This window comes from Carassius gibelio, chromosome A4, assembly GCF_023724105.1.
Source record: "Carassius gibelio isolate Cgi1373 ecotype wild population from Czech Republic chromosome A4, carGib1.2-hapl.c, whole genome shotgun sequence".
In the NCBI taxonomy this organism is placed as follows: Eukaryota; Metazoa; Chordata; class Actinopteri; order Cypriniformes; family Cyprinidae; genus Carassius; species Carassius gibelio.
In genome coordinates, this window is record NC_068374.1 from 24182213 (window position 1) to 24204949 (window position 22737).

Genomic DNA, 22737 nt, shown 5'->3' on the forward strand with positions numbered 1-22737 from the left:
CATTTCTTTCAATAACCGGTTTATTCCATTCTGAAAATATCAAAATATATAGGTACTGATGTAGGCAACAATATAATGTACAGACCCAGTCTATACAAATGTCAAATTTGCTGAGAACTACTTTTTATGCCATCAATGAACCCCTTCAATTCTGACCAACTCCTCGTCTCATTATACTAATTCTCTAAAGCGAATGACAACAAGCGGGAAGTGCTCCGAGTGAAACATGGGAACTGTTCATTCATTTATCCTTCCCCTCCACCTGCTCAAACCCAGCATCATTATTATGGCAAGGACATATAGAAACTCTATTTACAAGTGCATGAAATCCAATCGAGCTCATTGAGTTCTAGCGGGAGAGAATTGTAGGGGGCTTGGGCAGCTGTCCCAAATATGTTCCAGGTTCGATGCTGTCAGTTACCACAGAATAATTTCGACCTCTTTCAGTTTCAATTAAATAAAAAACGTGTTATATTTAATACGTGGTTGTGGTCTAACTCGTCATTTATCATTAAGGGGGGGGGGGGGGACCGCGAACAATAAATATTTAAAATCTCTGTACCTGATTTTTTTTTTCTACAAGTGGTAACGGAGACACATGATGGCGCCATTTACGTTCTAGTAAAGTAAGCAGATTCAGTTACCCGGATGAGCGTACTCGCGACAGCACATGGCCAATCACAATCAAGTATTCCACTTCCACAAGGGGCGCCTATAAAGTGGTTTCATCACACTTGGCTAAAGCTTTACTTCAGAAACAGGACATTTTAAAGTTTATACCAGAGCAACGTCTTGAAGTAAACTTATGCTGTAAGTGGATGACTGTGAACACATATTCTTGTACAATCTGAGGAACGAGGCAAAATTATCTTACGTGGTAATAAACAGAATCGAACCCGGGACAGACATATTAATATTAAAATAAACGTTTTGCTGCTTTTTAAATTAAATAATAATACAGAAACAATCTGTTAAAGATCTATAGTTGTGTAACAGACTTGATAAATGAATACAAGGCTTCAGACTCTCAAATGTAAATGTACAGAAAGTCCAGACACGGGAACTGAATTGAACAGCAATATTTTGGTTGCTGAAGATCACATAAATTAGAATCTCTACAAATATGTAAAATAATATTGGTTAAAGTTAAAAAAAAAGATTTTTTTTTTTAACAGGTGAAGAAAAAGGCAAATACATACTTTTGGCTTTGGAAACAAACCTATTTGAACATGTCATAGATATAAGAAGCAATGAGAGTCAATTTACACTCCAGAGGCAAAGATCATGAAGAGCGAAAAAAATAAAATTAAAAAATACAAAGCGTTCCAATGCTTGATGAGAGAACACTTCTCCACACTAACACCACATTAAGTGCAAAATAAATAATGCAATATCCCAATCCTATAATCCAACAGATTTGGTACCATATTAAGCTTGCAGAGATGTGACATGTGAAAAGTGATAGCCAAAAAATTCCTGGAGCGGGGAAAAATAATCACATCATAATAAAAATATTAAAAGAGGTTGATCTTGGTTATTTCCAACGAGAGCTACTGGAAGGTTCTGAGACGAGTTCAAAAAGTCTTTCTGACAGCATATAACAAGAGTTCTGATTTAAAAAAAAAGATGCATAACACTGTCCTGTGGAGTACTTATGGTATAATATACTACAGAGTTTTTGGCCTCTCCGGGAATTGGGCATTGGTGTTTGATACGGATACAAATAACATTTTGGGGACCAGTTTTTTAGAGACTAGAATACATTTAAAAACAGACAAAAACAAGCATGTCTGCTTTGAGGCAAACCCTTCTGTCCTGTTACAGGGATTCTGAAGGATTTGTAACTTAAGGCAAAGGTTTTTATGATTACTTTAAGCTTTTTGCTTTAAACCCATGATAACATTTTTGGCAAGCTTGAAAAATGCACTAGAAAATTAGGTAGAAACGGTTTAGTTGATCTGAGTGGAGGGAAAAAAAAAAATGGACAAATGTAATTTAATACAATCAGAAGGTCTTGACAACCTACCTAGAATGAAAAAAAAAAAAAAAAAAAAAACAGGTGCTTGTATATGCATGATAAATAACGTATTGCATGCAATGAAAAAGTCCAAATAAAAACAAAAATCAAATAGGTACACCCCCACCATTAATGTCTAGTTTCCAAATGAGTCAAATTTAAATTAAATGGCTAAACATTACTGCACAAGTGTCAACGTGGACACCATGTCAGAGTATTAAGTCATTCATTTGTGCCTCAAAGCACATCAGAACATTCAAATACACGATTTAATAAGATCAGGGCATAATAATGTTTCAAAGTGTACTTGGCGGGGCGGCGACCTGTGCAGAAACGTGACAAGCATTACAGAGCATTTCAGTTGTGCTTCAACATACAGTAAATTGTTGTCAGGCAACAAGGCTTTCGGTTTTGCATGAGGATGTTCCAAACATTACGCCGTGAAGGATGAGCCTGTGCTTTCCAATTAGGACCTTCACATCCCTGTTTCCTACCATCCAAGGCTGAGCGCGAAAAAACGAATCCAGAAAAATTAAGGAAGGGACACAAACCCGAGGAAAAAAGAAGTCCTGACAGATCCTGTAATCACACGGTCACTGCTACATTTAAAACTGTGCATATCTCATACATAGTTGAAAGGATTAAAAGACTAACACCTCTGAGCACTGTACTGGTTTGTGTTATATGCCCCTGGCTTCCTCCTCCAATTATGGGCTGATTGGCAGTATCCAGGACCAATAACATGGCAGCATTCTTTATTTAAACACCAAAAGTGGTATTGAGGTTTGGGGGTTCAGAATGGAAGAGGCGGAGAGTGGGTCGGACTCCTATCCAGAGCCTTCAGACCGGTCCGTTAGGTGTGATCTCAGCTGAAGAAGGGGTTTCGACTCTGTAGAGGCATCAGAGAGAGTAAGAGAGGGTGGAGGGTGCTTTTTATCGATCATATATAACATCTGGTTGATACACATTCACTATTACCTCATCTCCGTCACAGTGGTGGCATCCGACTCTTCTGTAGGTGCTGAAGACTCGCTATTGCCTGCGATGCTGAGCTTCTCCAGAGCTTCAGTAGGCATCTCGCTGCACAGAAAAGAGTGCAGCACAAACGTTTACCACTAAATACTTTTACACCTTTACGGAATCAAAATTGCTATCACAATTACGACACTGACAGGGATCACTCTTCATCATTAAAGGGAATGTTCACACAAAAATTAAAATAACCCCATGATTTATTCACCCTCAATCCATTATAGGTGTATATGACTAGCTTCTTTCAATTGGAGTTGATTTCAAAAAAATGCCCTGGCTCTTCTGAGCTTCATAAATGGCAGTGAATGGGGCATAGAGGCTAATAAAGGACTTGTGAAGCGAAAAGATGCGTTTGTGTATCAAAAACTAAAACTATATAAATATTTAAAACTTTATAAACTTTAATCTCCAATTTCCGGAAGCTTGAGTTTACGGTTTATAAACTTTTACATATGGATATTTTTTTAACACAAATGCATCGATTCACTTCAGAAGATCTTTATTAAACCCCTGGAGCAGTTTTTGATGAATGGATGCAAATTTTTTGGGCTTTAAAAACTCAACCCCATTCACTGCCATTGTAAAGCTTGGAAGAGCCAGGACATTTTTGAATATAACTTTGATTTTGTCCATCTGAAAGAAAAAAAGTAATATACACCTAGACTGGCTTGAAGGCAAGGGCGAAATTTTCATTTTTGGGTGAATTATCCCTTTAAATCATTCAAAACTTGATTTAATTCTTTGGACCAGTAGATTAAGTGTCATTCTAAAGGTGCAGTCACACAAGCAAAATTTTATAGACAAAAAAAAAAAACCCAAAAAAAAACGGTCATTAGTATAGCGATGTATGAAACATGACAAAGTCACTTTCAAACCAATTTTCTGATTCAAATTCACAACAACCAATTTAAACCCTGCAAAATCACCCTTACAAAATTTCTGACTGACCTGATTCCTATTGAAATGACTGAATTTTGTCTGTGAAAATTCACCAAACTACAGTAAATGTGACCGCAAGAGCCTGAATGGGATTCACTTTTCAGTCTGGTCCGTCGTATTTATCTCGCCTATTTATCTCGCTTTTAAGAGCTTTGTTTAGAGAGCATAACTAAATGATCATCACACTACAGGTCTTCTGTCATTGATTAATATTGTGAATATTATTCCCTTGCTAAAGTCATGAGAAACCTTTTTTTTCTGTATCTACATTAAAACACTATTGCTGCTGTAATGCACCCATGTTCTTACCTCATGGTTGCTGTTGTCTGGTTGGCAGGTGTTTTAGGGGTACCCTCTGTCTTATTTTCTCCAGGGTCCTCTTCACTGTCTGAGCCTCCAGATGAGCTGCTGTCTGAGGCCACCAGAGGGACTTTTTGCCCAGGACTTCCTTCCCACGCTCCAGTAGCCGAACCACTGCCAGCCACTGCAAAAAAATTAAATAAAAATATAACAACTAAATTTCAACTTTGTTTTTCTAATGTATTTACCTTATCCATATTAATGCACCATGCAATTGCCAAGTAAATGTAGGTGGTTATTTGTTAATGTTCTGGAGTTTCTGATGTCAAGGACTTTAAAATGATGCATTGGGCTATTTTTTATTTTAGGAACAGAATATATTTTTAGGAAAGCTGTCATTAAGAACACACCACCATAAGCTAACCTTAGCAAAAACAAATATGTTTAACCAGAACGCACAGTGATCTGCATTTGCAATAATCAGTCCCTGTAACATTCAACGTTATTGAAACACTTTTTGTGTAGTAAGGGTAAAGGGGAAGAAAAAACTAAGTGCATGCAGGATTCTTTAGTTAAATGTATATGCATAATATGTATTTTATAAAAAGACAATATATATTCTTATACCCTGCTTTAAAGGTTCACAGTTTAAGTTTACAATTGTGACATACAATGTCAAAACATTTTGATCAGAACAAAAGAATTACATCTGCTTAATATCAATGAAAAATGAAGTATTTACAAGATTCCTAAACAAAACAAAAAAACGGTAAAACAACAAAATAAATACAGATGTTGAACATTCTCAGAAGCTTTCAACTTGGATTTCACAGGTTTTTCAGTTTGTATTAATGTTCCGTGTGGGATCACAGAGACCGCAATGCGAGCACTGCCCCAACTGCACAAAACGCCCCCATCACAAGAGAAAGCTGCATCCATGAGGTGATCCTACCACCTGCCACGCCCCCATGCGAAGGCTCTTCACACGGGACGTGGCAAGTGGCAGAACCAAGGTGCCACCCGCGCCGCGATCCCGGGGGCGGACGTTACAACACATAAACACCCAAATGACGCCACACTTCAGCTTTATACACAGAGACGGGAACAGGAAGAATTCTTTCATCCTCTATTACTGGCAGCAAACTATATTAATGCTAATGATAGTGGCGTGCCTTAATGCTAGTATTTTCTGTCACTGTTTAAGTTCAGAGATGAAGACTGCAATGTAGCGGTCAGGATATGAACTCAAAACCAAACAACTGACATAAATCTTTTTTATTTATTTATTAAATCTTGATATTCTGTTTTTGAGAATCAATACAGTATAGCCAAACAAAATATCGCGATACTCACGTGTATCAATATTTTCTTACACCCCTAAAAGTTACAGTATGTTTTCACAGTACCGTATTTTGCGGACTATAAGTCGCACCTAAGTATAAGTCGCATCAGTCCAAAAATACGTCATGACGAGGAAAAAAACATAAGTCGCACTGGACTATAAGTCGCATTTATTTAGAACCAAGAGAAAACATTACCATCTCCAGCTGCAAGAGGGCAGTATAGAGCAGAATAGAGCGCCCTCATGTGGCTGTAGATGGTAATGTTTTCTCTTGGTTCATTTCTCTCGGTTCATGTCAAATTAATTTTGATAAGTTGCACCTGACTATAAGTCGCAGGACCAGCCAAATTCTGAAAAGAAGTGCGACTTATAGTCCGGAAAATACGGTACTCTAAAGAGGAAAATGTGATTCCCCAAGATAGTACCACTTTAAACATTTCATCTGGTAAATTTAAGAAATAAATCTTGGATAAAACTGTGTCAGTGAACAACTACTTCCCACGTTGTGTATTAACAGAGTTAATATTCAGACAGACTCAAACACTGCATACTCACATTTTTTTTCTTGGCCTTGTTGAGGTTGTCCCTCACTCTGGCTGGACTCTGTGCTGTAGAGTAAAAGCCAATGGATTAGCACAGATAAAGGTATTCCCATGATTCAAACATCCAAACCAACCAATATAACCTCACTTTAACTAACATTACAAAGTGTCGTATGTAGCATTATACAACTTTCTTTAAAGTGGAGTGTTCTTTACCTGCTGAAAGGCTGGAACTCAGTGAAAGTTGCCCAGCTTGTGTCCTGCGGACCCTCACCTTCCTGCTGAGGGGAACCACCCCAGGCGCTAGAGGAGCTCACCTCGGTCTCGCCAAAACTCGCCGTCCAGCCTGGATCTGTGCACATACACAAATAATGTTCAATGAACAAATTCACCTGAAAGATTCAGAGTTGTGGGTGATGTTGTAGCACTCACTTTGAGTCGGAGCTGCTGCAGACTTCTGAGGACTGGCCTCTTCCTCAACATCCTCTTCCTCAGAGCCCGACCCGCGGCCTCCACCCCCATTCCTCACAGCACTCTTGGGTGAATTATCTGAAGAAAGAGACACCCCGAACCTGAAAGGAATAAATAGAGAATGTGAATTCAATGAACAAAACAGGAGAATCCATTTCCTCAAGCATATCATCAATGTGCTGTACCTCGATCTGGATTTGATTTGTGTTGCATAGTTTATTTCTTTCTCATCCCAGATATCCTCTTCTTCCTCACAGTCATCGAACTGCTGGATTCTTTCTTTACAACACGCTTCAAAAGCTGCAGCATTGGCCTAAGGGAGCACAACAATCCGAATAAAGCATCAAAACAAACCCTTCATCATTTGAATAATATACAATGTTTCAGTGGCAGACACTTACACTATGATCATCTGCATCTATATTGAAGTTAATTTCAGCAATTCGATCGAACGCAGCACTGCAAGATATAAAGAGGTCTCTCAAAGATCATACTGACAATCTTTACCACAAAAACATATCAGCACTGCACATCAGTCTATGTCTGTGTAGCATTCAGATATAAATGGCAACACCTACCATTGGATATGAGAAACATTGATATATAGCACTCACTTGATATTTTCATCATGCTCACTAAACTCTTCATCATTAAAACCAAACTGATCCACAAAGTTGGCGGTCATCTGCTGAATCTGGTAATCAGAGAATGCCTGAAAGTACAAAAAAAAAAAAAAAAAAATGTAAAAAAACATTGCTTAAATGTTTTCCAATCAGCTGTAAGGAAATTAAAGCAGACTTGTGCTGGCTATTTATTGGTTGCTTCTTACCTGTTGGATGGACAGATCATTGGAGAAAGAGCTCTCCATGTCATCATCTTCACTAGATGAGTGTAAGTTATGGGTGCTAACCTGGAACACAATCAGAAATCAGCATCAAACAATGTAACATTCTCAGAATGAAAGTGACAGTGACAAAACACACACACAGCTCATAATGAACCCTGATAACTGATTTCCTTTAAAATGAACCAGTTTTAAAGCCATTTTGGCCATATTTTAATGAAAAGGTAGAATAACCAAGCATCTCTGAAATATTTACTGTTATCATATATTGCAGTAAACACATTTGTAACTCTTTCTTAACATATTTTGAAAGGAGAAAAAAAAGGCACGATCATTACAATGACTACATTTAAATATCTTATCCAATATTATGCACCTGTGCAATAAATGCAAAGACATTTGTGTAAATGTTTCCTTACCAGATCCACTGTGTTTCTCCTGTTGGTCTCTCTCAGGGTCTCACCCACAAAACCCTCCCAGCGGCCTCTACAGTCCTCTGGCAGCTCTGTGGACATACAAGTGATTACGATCTCAGTAATCACACTCCTATCTCAGGCATCATTATTTTATAAACTATGTTGCTCTTGTGACATATTCATGCACAACAAACCTTTAATTAGGTCATTAATTTGAGAGTGAACCAGCCCCTTCTCCAGGTTTTGAACCACAGTGTTTGCAATTCTTGTCAGGTGACCCATATTTCCCTTCCGCCTTCCCCCTTCAGCCCTGTAGATAAACTACAATCAGCCAACAGCAGAAACTAACAGATACTGACACAACAAAGGATATCAAAATGAGCTTCATGGGAATATCACACATGTGTTAGAGACCCACTGCTTAGAAATCAATGACAGCAAATAGATGAGAGGCTCTTACTGGACTTTGTCATTTTCCTCCCATGCATCCAGAATCCTTTGCACCAGCCGGCAATGCTGAAAGAGCTGAGGAAAGAAAACAGCAAAACATTGAGAATAACGAACAACAGGAAACACACAAGGGTGTAGGTAAAAGGACAGCCAAAAAGAGAGAGAAACATAAGAGAACATAAGGCAGCAAATAAAACTGACCTCTACTCAGGAAACTACTCAGGAGTTATGAGATATCATTCATTTCTGTGGCACAAATGGTGGGGGATGAATCACGGGTCAAATTTCAATACTTAGGCTCAGTGGTTTGCTCAAATTCCTGAACCAAAGTAAGCTCAATACATTATTGTTCAAAATCCACTAAGATCTTTTCCACGCTTTTGAACAGTGTTCAAGTCTTTTTTTTTCTCAACATGGCTGCATTTAATAAAAATAAAAAAATTAAAAAATACAGCATTAACAGTAATATTGTAAAATAATATTGCAATTTAAAATAACTATTGTATTTTAATATATTAAAAAAAACAAAAAAACAATGTATTTATTCCTGTGATGGTAAAGCTGAATTTTCAGTAGCCATTACTCCAATCTTCAGTGTCACAAGACTAATTTGGTGCTTTATCAAACGTTGGTAATAATAATGGCGGCTTAATATTTTTGTGGAAATGTTATGTCCTGTGACATAATTTGTGCTGGTCTGGGGTCAGTCAAGAGTTTTTCTGGGTTTTTTTTCTCTCCTGTGCTGCTGCTCTAATAGGAGCAGATTACTGGCACCTGATACTCGTTTGCTGATGAACAATTATCTCCTCATTCATTGGCTCCTCCAGAGAGGAAACCACCTAGAAAAGCCATCAAGAAAGCCCAGTGGAGGAAGAGAGGAAACAAGGAAGGCCATCTCTCTCAGCATAGACCTTCTCTGCAGCCTCAGACAAGTGTTGCTAGTTGTTGTTTTGGGTGTTTGTTAACTGCATGTAATCACAGACAGATTCAATGAGGGTGAGATCAGATCTCCATGTGGAGCTCCGGCTGTTGTCAGACTGCTTGTGCATTCAAAAATCTTACTAGATTATTATTAACATTAAATGGGAAAATTAATTTCTGGAAATGTAAACTGATATTTTCTACTTCTAACATGCCCAAGACCTTTTGTAAACTGTATTTTATGTCAAAGAACTGCACAGCGACCCCCATGCTTCTTACATACATTTTGCAAAACCAGGACAAATATTTCAATCGATCGCTCCGATATTTAAGCGGCAACGAAATCTGCATTCCGATTCGGTTTGGGTCATACCGGTTACATAGGTAACAGTGGCATATGGGCACCAGGTTTCAGTACCCAACCCTAGTGTTAAGTATTAAAGTGGTGCATGCATTCATGACCACCACTAACAAGGCCCACTACATTGTTTCCTTAAGCCAATAGGAAAACAGGCACTAAAAGGAAGAGGTCATGATCTAAAGCAGAGGACTTACATTGGCAACGAGAGCATCTTGAATAGGTGTGTTTGCTGGGTCTGAGGTGCTGTTCTGGCCCGGTGTTCCCTCCTCCACTTGGCTGCCTGTGCCTGTAGCTGGTCTCTCCTCGTGGTTCTGCAGACCTGGGTTCTGGTGGTCTGCATGGGCAGAGTGGTTCAGGATGGATGCCACACACAGTTCCACTTGCAAGTGCAAGAAATTATTCCAGGTGTATTTAAAGAATAAATCCTGCAACCAGAAAGTGGTAGAGAGAGGAAGTGAGAGGACAGAAACAAAAATGATGAAAAGCGAGATCGCCCACCCACAGCCAGCTCATAGTGTTGAGTCTACACTATTTGATGCGTGTGCGCAAGTGATTTACCAACAGCAGGTCCATGGTGTTGAGTCTGCAGATCTCTTGGCAGATGCTGAGGTCACAAGTCTGCAAAAGAGAAGCCACCAGTTTGGCCACATGAAGGCGGGCGCTCCCCAGGGGCTGCTCCAGGACGCCCACTGTAGTGAGTATTGCACTTCTCTGTTCCACAGCAAATGTAAGGAGATTGACACATTGTTAGAGGGCTATCAATCTCAGCATTGCACAAATGATCTGTTCCAGAACTCATAGCGCTGCCAAAAAACACTGACACCCTTTATGGCAACATTAAAATTATGCTCCCGAAGGCTGTTCCAAAAAGTTCAGCAGCAATATTTACAAATATGGTGAATTATTTTCATACAGACTTGCCCGAAAAAATGTCCATTCCTTCAAATAATTGAGTGTGCCATGCATTTTGAGACCTCATGAAGTACAGGGTTGCCAACTCTCACACATCTGGCGTGACACTCAGGCTTGGACTTCAGCGTGAGATTGATGCTGAAAGCGTGAGTGTCACGCCAGATGCGTAAGAGTTGGCAACCCTGGAAGTATTTTGCTAGCTTAGAAACATCAGAGTTTCTCAATGAGCTTCTTGTGAAGAGTGCTATTTAAGTGACACAGGGTTGTCACCAATGTAATGTATTCCAAAACAGTCACTTATGAGGTTTTATTTCAGTTATGCACTCAGCAAGGCAGCTTAAGTATGGAAACAGAGCAACAAACTTTAATTGAACACACAAACAAAATTAGAACAAATGGTTCAAAGCCCTGAGATTACATTTTTGCCCAGAGTGAGTTTAGTTGCTTGTGTGTGTGTGTGTGTTGGTACCGTAGGAGGGTTCAGCAGGAGCTGCTGGAAGTCCTTTAGATGAGGCTCAATAGCACGTAAAATACTGCTGTTGACAGTGTAAGACCTTTCACATCCCTGAGAATACAGGTCCATCAGACCCTCCAGCCTAACAACATCAGACACAGAGATAACAGAAGGTCAAAGTAAGAGTTAAAAAAGGAGGAAGAACAGCAAGCATCCAGGCATGACTTTTTATTTTAGGATTAATTATGCCCCATAATGGATGAACTCACCCTGACCTTCGGGTCTCCAGTAACGTAAGAAGCACTTGTGTTCCATTGACGACAGATGCTTCAGTCCTTTCCCCTTCGAACATGTTCTTCAAAAGCTCTGCCACATTCTCCTGACTACAAAGACATAAGCATGCATGGATAATAAACAAAAACAGCCTTTTTATATACAAAAACAAATGGCTCATTACATTGCACAACTGTGATCTTAGATAATCAAATGAGGCACTTACGACTCTAATACAGCGAGTAAGGGGTCTGGTTCAGTGACCTCTGACAGCTGATTGGCCTGGTCTCGACTAAGTCGAATGATATCACAAAGAGTCTGGGATGCATTAGATTGTCTCTGCAGAACAACAAAGTGGAAAAGAATGTCCTCAGTCCTTTTTTAAAACTTCAGTAACTGAAATCATGTGGGCTGGAGGTGAAAGGTTCAGCAGAGCGAGTGATATTTTGTACCTCTTCATCTCTGCCTGTGTGCATGAGCTCTGTGAGTCTCTGGATGAGTCTCTCTTCATTCAGCCACTGCAAATACATTCATTCACAGATCAGAATCACAGCCCCGTAATGAGTAGTGGGGATTCAGCCAGGGCTTGAAAGATAACAGTCAGACTAAATGCAGGTCAAAGTCTCATTTAAGCACCCCATTTTAGCTTCGCTTTAATAGCTTCCGGTCCATTTTGTTGGTTTTTAAATCCATTAATGATCAAGCCCCCTCCTAACTTTAAGACCTTCTTACCTCTTCTCATCTAACAGAATTTTAAGATCTTCTGACAGGTCTTTTTTTTATTTGTCCCTCATTCCCATTTAAAAACTAAGGGAGCTTTTTCTGTTGCCGCCCCCGTTTTTGGAACCAACTGTCTCTAGTCATCCATCTTGCACCTTCTATTACCATTTTTATTTATTTAGCTTTCCTTTACTCTGTTCAGCACATTGGATAGCTGTGTTATGTTTAAAGCTGCAGTAGGTAACTTTTGTAAAAATATATTTTTTACATATTTGTTAAACCTGTCATTATGTCCTGACAGTAGAATATGAGAAATAATCAGTGAAAAAAAAAAAAAAATCAAGCTCCTCTGGCTCCTCCCAGTGGTCCCATTGCCATTTGCAGAAATACATTGCTCCCGTTAAGAAACGACCAATCAGAGCTGCGGTCAGTAACTTTGTTTGTGTTCAAAATGTAGAAAAAATGTATATAATAAGAGAGTACACCGTGAATCCATTTTCCAAACCGTGTTTTTAGCTTGTCCTGAATCACTAGGGTGCACCTATAATAAGTGTTTATATTCAGACTATTTAAGATTGCTTCGGGGGTACTGCGGCGGAGTAACCCAGTACCTTTGTGATTCTTCATAGACATAGAAGTAGTTCCAGCTACGATGTTCTTCCACAAGACGCAAGCAGTTCTGTTTATTAACCGCTAGAGCATCAAAAGTTACCGACTGCAGCTTTAAATGGGCTATATAAATAAAATATACGTACTTAAGCAGCTGAATCAGTTATTAAAGGGGGGTTACAATGGTGTTTCATGTATTCAGAGTTGTTCACAGTGTTAAGAGATGGATTCTCATGCTAAATGGCCAAAGTTAAAAAAAATATTTTAGAAGAATGTGAGAATTTCTGTGCCGAAAATCTTACTTCCGGGTTGGTACAAGTTTCGGCTGTTTTTTTTTCAATCGTGGATCTAATGACGTAGACGAGAACGGAACTCCTTAAATGAGCATTTCTCTCGGAAAAGCGCGCCCGTGCACACGTTGACCAGAGGAGACTGAGACTGTGCACATCAACGCGCTTTGAAATCGTTGGCAGCGCTGCATAGGATTTGTTCGAGAATGCCTCCAAATAAGTGCATTTTTGGATGTGAGGGAATGTTTACCGTGTTCAGCTTCCCCAAGAACCCAGCGTTACATGAACAGTGAATGCAGTTTGTTTTTCTGGTGCAGCAACGGAGTGTATCAAGTGTATAAGAATGTTTTATAAACAAACCAAAGTCGATGCTGGATTTGCACATCGTTTGATATTAAAACATGGAGCCATCCCTGTGATAAAAGACTCCATTCATGCAAGTACAATTGCATCAGATTTCTGTATGTTGTTGGAAATCAGCACATAAGTGAATATATGTTAATGGAAACAACACGAAACATCAGTATTATAGCTCCGCTCACGGCACAGAAAGAATCGGAAAGCTGCATTTTTCTTTTAGAAATATGATAAAACTAAAGACTTTTTGGTTGCATTTTATTTTACAGTATGTGTACTAACATGTACTTAAAGTGTACTTGCAGTGTATTTATCTGAGAAAGTTCTGGTAACACAAGGTAACTACATGGGGTAGGGGTTAGGTTTAGGGGTAGGTTCAGGGTTAGTACCTAGTTATTAAATAGTTATTGTAATTACAATAATATGTACATAGTATGTACATGAGGAACAGGACTGTAAAATAAAGTGCTACCGACTTTTTGGATATATGAAGTATGCAGTACTACTCTATAGATACTCAAGATTAACATGAGATTAGGTGAAACTGCGTATGTTATGTACCCTTTAATGTATAATTTATTAGTTTGCTTACATTGAGGACCTCCATCCTCAAGAGGGCAGGCTCTACACAGCTGATGAGGCGCAGCAAAAGATCCATCATGGCCGAGGCATCAATGTGATTCAGCACCAGACTGATGAAGTTGTGTTTTTTCCTTAGGAAAGAGATTACCTGCGTGTGCAATGACAGACAACTTAGTAACTATACAAATCAGACAAATAACCCCCATATCTCCTTTTTGCCATTTGGTGAGTGCATTCATATTCTGAGCTGTATGGATCAGTTGTGCATACCTGGTCTGTTTTACGTGCAATCAAGTTGCCAATGGTTTTGCTGAAGAAAGACGCCAGCAGGGGATTGAGGGGTGGCTCCTGCTCCAGAAAGTGGTAGAGCTTCTCCAAAAGGGATTCATCTCCACCCAGCTTATCATTGATAAGAGCCACATCAGAGGTCAGGAGCTCACAGGCAATGTTTGGAAACCTGGATAAACAGAACCCAAAGAAAAAGTCTATCATACAGTAGTTACACGTTACATGTGACAACTGGCAACACTATCAAAAAACAAATGCAACGTGCCAAAACAGTCTATGGTGACTTGGACTTTAGCATTACAAACAAAGCTACTTTCTGAGTTTCCAAGAAGGCATTTCAAAAGAAACTAATTTGCTCTGTAGTAGGGGTGGGTGATATAGCCTCAAAATTATATCACGATATTTCAAGAATATTTGCAATAACGATATTTATGACAATATCGAAAAGAAAAACATGGAACAACGTTTTATTGGTTATTGCAGCTGGCAGGCAGCAGCATTTATTAGTGCAAACAAAATGAAAGGCATTTTCAATCCTTTTCCAATGAGCTACTGTCATCGATGACAGACTACCTAATTTGAAGTGTAAATCTATTGTCATAAAGTGGCAGCAGCAGCAGCTGTGTGTTCGACTTGAAGCAGACAGATTGGTGTACAGGGCCGTAGCTGGGGTTTTTGGGGCTCTAGTGCAAGTAGCTGGGCCCTGTTTGAAATTGTGTAAATAGCAATTGTGCAAATGGCATCATCTTTCGTCCCGACCCTAGTACAGCGCGCAGGTGCTGAATAAAACTTTTCATGTCTTTTTGTGCTTGTATGTTTAAACTGGCAAATGTATTAGTTCTTTCAGGCACATGAGGAAGAGAAGAGCTCTGTTTGGTGTTTGCACGGCTCGGTGCGGGAACTCTCAGTCGAGTTTTTTCGCATCTTCCGTTTTGAATGCTTTAAACTGGTTTAAATGTTTAAATTAGCAAGGCTTAAAACACGTGCAATTTATAAGCTTTCGTGACCGTCTTCTTTACGCTGGCCTTGACATACCCCGATCAGTCAGCGCAGCGCTGCTTCAAGTTGAACAGACCTGTTGGGTTTGTGGTGTTGTTGTTGTGAGTGCTAGGGAAGGTATAGCCACCATACGTCATCATGTCGCTATATTATTAATATCGTGATGACACTTTTTTTTATCATGTGAAAATGTATACCGGTATTATCGTGGATGGTATATGCCACACCCATACTCTGTAGCACTACTTATATTCTGTCACTCAGATAGCATTATAGTAACTACTGGTCAACTGTGCCACAAAAGAGGGTAATAAGCTCTGCTTCAGTGCCTTTTATTCTAATGTATGATTCTACATTTGACAAAAATATCACCAAACCAAAAATCTGGATCAGTGCAGCGGTGAACACATATCATTCAATGTAATACCATTTCACAATCCTCAGAGAGAAAAGACATTTTGAGTGAATCCGCTTGCACATTTCAAGACAAATTATTCTGCTTCCTACACACAAGAACCAAATGATTCGTTTTAAATGAACTGTAATCTCTCTTTCTCTCTCTCTCTCCAACCATTTGGTCCCAACAGAGAGCCAAAACTTCAAGCCTTCAGAAAATGTGTTTTTCATACATTTTATGTTGAAGACCACAACCCTCACAAACACAGCAACTCTGATTTGAAACACAAAAGTTGCAGAATGCAAGAGTTGTTACTTGTAGGTTTGGGAATCGTTAGAAATTGTCCGGTTCCGGTTCTATTAAAAAACTATAAAGTGAATGGTGTTAAGGGAAAATGCAAAATTCTCAACAATCAATACTGTTTATAACTTACTGTAGGCTTAATTTAAAGGTTGGCAATGTCAAAATGCAACATATTACACTATACGGATCTTTATAAGTAGGGTTGGGTATTGTTAGAAATTTCCCGGTTCTATTTAAATTAACTATTATTATGTTTTTTACTATTTTACCTTAACTGTTAACAAATTGTTATAGACATGACCATGTATTCACACACTCCATAAAGCCCCTATTTTACAAATAGTAATGCAGTCAGTAAAAGGTGCGATGCAATGAGTGGTTTCCACATTTTTAAACATTTAAAATGCATGAAAATAAATATTTTCTATCACTTTATCACTCTTTAAATTACCTGCACACTAAATCTATCCCTCATATACTTAACAATAGCAGTCTATTTATTTAGTGCACCAAGTCAGTATGTATATTACTGACAATATGGGACAAATATAATGTAATTTAGTGGTGGCAGGTGCTGTGTGCTCCCAGTACATGTACAGTCAGACAAAACAACGTTTCTGTTATTTGCTTTGTGACATCCTTTACGGGAAATGCCAAATTGTCAGAACACCAGTGGATAAAGGCTGCTCACAGTGCTTGGTCACGTGTCCCACCAGAACCATTTTCGGACCTGAAACTTAGAAATAACAATAAAAATAATAATTCCTTACATTTATATAGCGCTTTTTCTAAGCACTCAATGTGCTTTACATAGTCAGGGGGTCTCTCCTCATCCCACACCAGTGTGCAGCATCCACCTGGATGATGCGATGGCACCCATAGTGCGCCAGAATGCTCACCACACGCCAGCTTACTGGTGGAGAGGAGACAGAGTGATGAAGCCAATCAGCAGATATGGGGATTGTTAGGAAGCCATGATGTTCGGACTCCAATGGGTGAATTTAGCCAGGATGCTGAGGTCACACTCTACTCTACTGGGATTTTTAATGACCACAGAAAATCATGACCTTGGTTTAATGTCTCATCCGAAGGACCATGGTTTTTACAGTATAGTGTCCCCATTACTACACTGGGGCGCTAGGACCCACACAGACCTCAGGGTGAGCACCCCCTGCTGGCCTCACTAGCACCTCTTCCAGCAGCTACCTAGTTTTCCCAGGAGGTCTCCCATCCAGGTACTGACCAGACTCAACCCTGCTTAGCTCCAGTGGGCAACCGGTCCTGTACAGGGTGACATGGCTGCTGGTAAATTAATCACGGTTCCCGGTTATTTTCAAAACCGGTTCTCGGTTCCCAACCCTACTTACTATGGTGTACAGCGCTTATCGCTATAACCCCGCTAAAAATGGGCCTAAAGATGCCCATGCTTCTTACTTCCATTTTGGAGAACCAGGACAATTATTTTCAACCGATCACTCAGGCATTTAAGTAGCACTGAAATCTGCATTCTGATTCAGTTCTAGTACATACCGGTTACATAGGTACCATATTGGCAACGGGTTTCGGTACCCAACCCTAGTTGTTACACATCACCTTTCAACGCAAACATTTCCTCTGTTCCTCTGCATCACCCCCTTCATTTGCCATTTTAAAATGCACACCTCTCCACTTCTAAATCTGCACTGTCAGTTTTATTAGTCCTCCCGTAACCAAGAGCTCAAAGCATGCAGGGTCTACCAATGAACACCACATATGCCATACCAGTCATAATTCTGCAATTCTCAGTAGCAGTCGGAATACTTTTTACTGCCAGCTATATTTACATGTAGGTAATTGTTTATTTGCGGTGAAGAAACCCTTAAAGTGCTGTCTTGATGGTCAAAACTAGCAAAAATAAGGCGCAAAGCCATATCTCTGTCTTACTTGAAGCGAGTTTTCTCTTCCAGGTCAGCAGGGGGCTCCTCTGTAATAAGGGTGACCAGCTCCTGCATACAGTGATCCTTGGAGAGGAAGAGCAGGAGTTTGCGGTTCTGTGCTTTGCACTCCTGCAGGACATCCTCCTCTTCCATCAACTCCCTCAGAGTAACTCCCTCTCGATCCAGCAGCTGGTCGATATGGGAGGTGTTGTTCAGGTCAAACTTCCAGAACATGATGGTGGCGGTTGCTGCTGCGGCAGGAAGCCCAGGCCTAAAGAGAAGACATGAATAAAAAAATAAATAAAATGCACAGGATATTTCTTTTAAAATAAAATATCTATTGCATGGATATGCATGGGCCAGTATGAGATTCTGACAGTATGATAACCTTAGATAAAAAAAATATCACTGTTTCACGGTTTACAGCTCTAAAATGTTTTATTTTTAAATGTCTGGGTAAAAAACAACAACTTGTTTTATTTTCCACTGAACACAATACATTTTATTTTTAAGAAGCGTAGAACATTTTGGTACAGTAAATAATTAAAATAAATCAACTGATTTCCTTAATTAAATTAAGTCCAGTCACTTAATTGAGCCTAAACCAGCAGCTCAATCAAAAACGTAAATCAAAACATACTTTTTGTAAAAAAAAATGAAATACATTAAAAAATGCAGTCATTAAACCTGCAGCTCAACAAGGTTTTTGGAGACATGCTCACTTTCTACAAATTCCTCTTTCAGTCCAAGGAATGTTCACCTTTCCTGGATTAAGTTTGGAGCGGTGAGGTACAGGGATGTGCACACACAAAGAAAGAGAGAGTGTGTGTCTCTCTCACACACACACACACACACACAGGCTTAAAAGTATAACATTGTGATACCAGCTAAATTTAAGTATTATACTAATTCGCAGAAAAATACAGTTCGTACTTTAGTCTGCTATTCCTAGCTCTGTGAAGTAACGTGAGGGAGGAAACTAGTTGACGTTAGCTAGTTAATTGGTCTGTTATCTGACTCGGTAGCAAGCCAAATAGTATTTATTTCAACACTGAAAGAAACGATGGGTGGGTCTCGGTCTTGATCGGGGGCGAGTGTATGACATCATTCACTACACAGAGCCGTAGTTCACTGACAAGCTAGATGATATCGAGGTTGAAATAAAATGCGATTCATCTGCAATTATGAACGCGATTTTGCCTCATCGTCAGTGAACAATGGCATTGTGCCTCCTGAAAGTTCCTAGTGGGCTCTGAACCACTTATGAAGTTCCTTAATGGTTAGGGAGCTGTCTTAAAAGCAGCTGTCTATGTAGGCAACCTAATAGATTTTGGAACAAAGCTATAGAGTGGGGGTGGGGGTGGGGGGGTGCACTAATAGTGATGGAAAGCAGAACTAACAGATGAAAGAGAATCTGGAGAACATAAAAACAAGGAAGCGGATAATAATAATTGATGGACCTTTAAAGCATCCAACTAACACATCCCACTCGAAACAAAACATTAAGCAACTGGAACACGAAGAGCATCTTTCCTGCTTTCAGTACTGATTGAAGTCACCTGGGCTGTGAAGATTTTCTAACAACTCTGGTCATGAACAAAGCAGACCTTTCCCACAACATGACTGGTGCCCACGCATAACACCCTGGGAGATACATTGATTTCACACAGCCAGGTAGGCTTTGCTTGCTCAAAGAGATGCGATCTGTTAGTAAGCCTATGTAAAAGACTCTTCAGGAACATTAATAGCTTTTGTTAAATGAATATATTTTTACCAGCTGATGAAACGTGTGAATCCTTAGTTACACCTCCTCCACAAGCAGACAGGCATTTGAGTGGCAGAATGCAGACAGCACAGAATGACCTAGCATTAATCTGCATGAGGTCCACTTCCCACCAGGCCTTCCTCGAATACACGTCTCAGACGGACTGACTCTGAGGAAAAAAAAAAAAGAGAGAGAAAATGTTCAAATACTAATGCAGGCACAGTGTGAAAAACAATTTGAACTAATGGAACAAATAATACAAAGTTAGTTTATCAATAATGCATGAAACCACATTGCATCATATAGTTTAGGACCCTTGAAGCACAATATACTGTGCAAGACTAAAATCAGAACGATGAAAGGTCTCATGAGCCCTATACATGTTTCTTCATCAGAACAGATTTGGAGAAATTTAGCATTACATCACTAGAGGTGCTCACTAGTGGATCCTCTGCAGCAATTGGGTGCCGTCAGAACGAGAGCTCAAACAGCTGATAAAAACATCACAATAATCCACAAGTAACCCAAAAGCAAAAAAAGCCAGTTCAAAAGTCATCTTTCCTGAATCAACAGAGAAATATGCACAAATAAGCACTCTTTACAAGTGAAGAGAGTCCAAAACAGTTCTAAACAAATATGTTGGTGGATTTTAATATGAAAGGACAACAGGGGATGGAATTTTTTTACTGGAAGAATTTATGGATTTAGACGCTATTAAGGCGTATTTTGGCAAAAAAGTGAAAGTTTAAAGTTACAACACTTTAATGGTGGATATATTTCTTACAAACATACAACTTTTGACTTCATAAGGCGTTAATTGATCATCTGGACTTCTGTGGATTGTTGTGTTATTTTTAACATTTGTTTGAACTCTCATTCTAACGGCACCCATCCACTGCAAAGGATCCGTTGGTGAACAAGTGATCTCAAAACCTGTTCCAATGAATAAACTAATTGTTCGACATCTTGGATGGCCTGAGGCGGGAGTACATTTTCAGCATTTTAGGTTAACATTTCCTTTAAGTGCCATCATATTTACCATCGTGGGGTGAATTTTTGCGGGCAAAATACACGCATTGCATGTGATCTGGAATTCTGCAAGGAGGATGAAAAAAGAGGTTCAAGATCAAGATTTACCACGCTGACCAACCCAAACCTATTTGGGGAAAAATAGCTTCATAAAATACAGACCGTTTACTTTTTTTGCCGGAAGTTTAATACTTTTTTTTTGGACCTTTAGATCAAATTATAGGAAGTTAAACAAAGTTTGAAGCACTTTCTTCCTAAATGAAATGCGCACCTACTCCACATCTCATGTACATATGGCACTCTCAAAACGGTAGCTGGTAACTACATACTCATTTGATGACAAATGATACAGAGAGGACATACCGGAAAGAATATCTATCATTGATCTGAAGATGTGCAAGCTGAAGTACTTCTTTTTTTTTTTAAGTGGCCAAAAAAAAAGAAGAAAACAAAAGCAAATGGGACTTGTTTCCTTCTTTTACGCGGACATGACTGTGTACGTGCAGAGCTTAGTGGGACAATAAAAAGTGAAGAACTCCTCAATGAACTCTACACAGGAAAGCAAATCATCAAAAATAGTAGCAGGCAGCCGCATCTGCACACAATACGAGCTGCCACAAACAACAGACACGAGCGGGGATGTTGCATGAGATCTCTGACAGCAGCTGAGGTCAGATAAACTGGCACTGATTGCTCAACTGTCCAGAAGCTGCCTCTTGTCCCGACCCCTGGACGCCCAGAGGGGGGTTCAAGCATTACAAAACTTCAGACTGGATTGCATTCGTCATAGTGAACGATCGTGTTTTACAACACAACAGCTGGAAAGGATGAACTGATTCGGAGTTACTCATGTGGCTACTAATGAAAACATGATTTGAATCAAATGTTTACAACAGACGTCAATGACATACCACATCGTTTTCACACCTTATAAAGCCGGGACGGGAAAAGACCACTATCAAATGCACACATGTGACTATGATTTCAACGGTTTCAGTAGAAAACCTCCGCTGTTGCATGTTTACAACTGGGCCCCGCTAGCAACTGTTAGCATCAGCGGCTAATATTAGCGACAAAACTGGTTTCCGTATTTACAAAACAACCCCAAACTCGACCGAAGCGACTCAAATAAACACCCGTTTATATCTCAAAACTGGTTAATAGAGATGCTAATTGAATTTGATTTCAATTAATGCTAAAGAACGGGATGTTTTCGGTTTGTTTGTTTGCTAGCTCGTCTGGTTGACTTCAGCCGAATCTCTCTCTTACAGAAGTTTCTTCCCATCTGAGGAGAATCAAAACGACACATTTTCGAAGTAAAACACTCATAAACAAGAGTGGTTTTGAGTAAAGCAGAGAGGATCGGCCCCGGCAGTGCTATCTGCGCATGTAAACAGGTTTTGCATGACGCTTACCCCCGCGGTGTGTGTCTTCAGACAGGCTGCTGGTTGTCGGTTAGTGCTGGTCTGGCTCGTGCAGCGGTGCTGCTGCTGCTGCTGCTGCTGGCCCGCGCGGCGCGCGCTCTGTGAAACCCCGCAGCTGCCACGAGAGCGTTTTGCTCTCAACTATCTGCCCAAAGCGAGAGCCATCGTCCTGCCCAAAGTTGTTTTCCACTGTCTTGTATTTATAAATAATTTTTGAAAATTGCTCCGCTCTTAATCACTACGTAGAGTTATCTCGGCCGCTCACGAGCAAAAAGAGGGAAGGGGGGGAGGGGATCGGAAAATAAAAAAAATCGTTCATGTGTTTATATTCAAAATGGCGAAATTCTGTCACAGACGCGCGCGTGCACGTGCTGTCAAATTACTCGCCTTGCCGCGTTCATTCCACCAGCCTTGACCAGACGAGCATAGATTCATATAATAAGAAGAATGAAAACTGGAGATTGTTCACATACCACAAGCATTATATATCCACTGACACATGCTGAGAGGCTTCGCCTTTTATTTGAATATTTGCCATGTTTGATATTCTTTAATCATCAGTTCCGTACTTTCCCCTCCATCTTCTTTAATAGGACAATTCCTCATGTATTTTCACTCTTATACGTCTTAATTTCGAATGAAATTGATGTCTTGATAGCGTATCAACCGATTAAAGGAATAATTGCTATTTCTTTCTTCTAGCATGTTGAATTAGCATTAATAAATGGGAGGACAACTTAAAAATGTTGAATGCTGCATTGCAATATTGGTTCATAGAAATCAA

The 22737-nt window shown here is 39.7% G+C and overlaps 1 protein-coding gene across 3 annotated transcripts; it reads right to left on the minus strand.

Moving 5' to 3' along the window:
- Nucleotides 1-717: 717 nt before the first annotated feature.
- On the minus strand, nucleotides 718-22300 carry LOC127974153 (serine/threonine-protein phosphatase 6 regulatory subunit 2). 3 transcript variants are annotated; one of them, XM_052577421.1, is made up of 25 exons: nucleotides 21945-22258; nucleotides 20540-20595; nucleotides 19510-19669; nucleotides 17743-18006; nucleotides 14103-14289; nucleotides 13843-13980; nucleotides 11727-11792; nucleotides 11501-11613; nucleotides 11271-11384; nucleotides 11017-11143; nucleotides 10194-10346; nucleotides 9830-10060; nucleotides 8364-8428; nucleotides 8098-8213; nucleotides 7907-7992; nucleotides 7473-7553; nucleotides 7258-7355; nucleotides 7045-7102; nucleotides 6829-6956; nucleotides 6605-6744; nucleotides 6389-6524; nucleotides 6186-6238; nucleotides 4298-4472; nucleotides 2996-3097; nucleotides 718-2906 (listed from the first exon to the last, which is right to left on the minus strand). In XM_052577421.1, exons 4-25 carry the CDS (start codon nucleotides 17967-17969, stop codon nucleotides 2858-2860), a joined length of 2643 nt encoding a protein of 880 aa, XP_052433381.1. In that variant the 5' UTR covers nucleotides 17970-18006; nucleotides 19510-19669; nucleotides 20540-20595; nucleotides 21945-22258; the 3' UTR covers nucleotides 718-2857. The 3 variants fall into 3 exon arrangements, with proteins under 3 accessions (XP_052433381.1, XP_052433380.1, XP_052433382.1); XM_052577420.1 differs by lacking the exon at nucleotides 20540-20595 and having other exon boundaries at nucleotides 21945-22300; XM_052577422.1 differs by lacking the exon at nucleotides 20540-20595 and having other exon boundaries at nucleotides 11277-11384.
- Nucleotides 22301-22737: the final 437 nt, after the last annotated feature.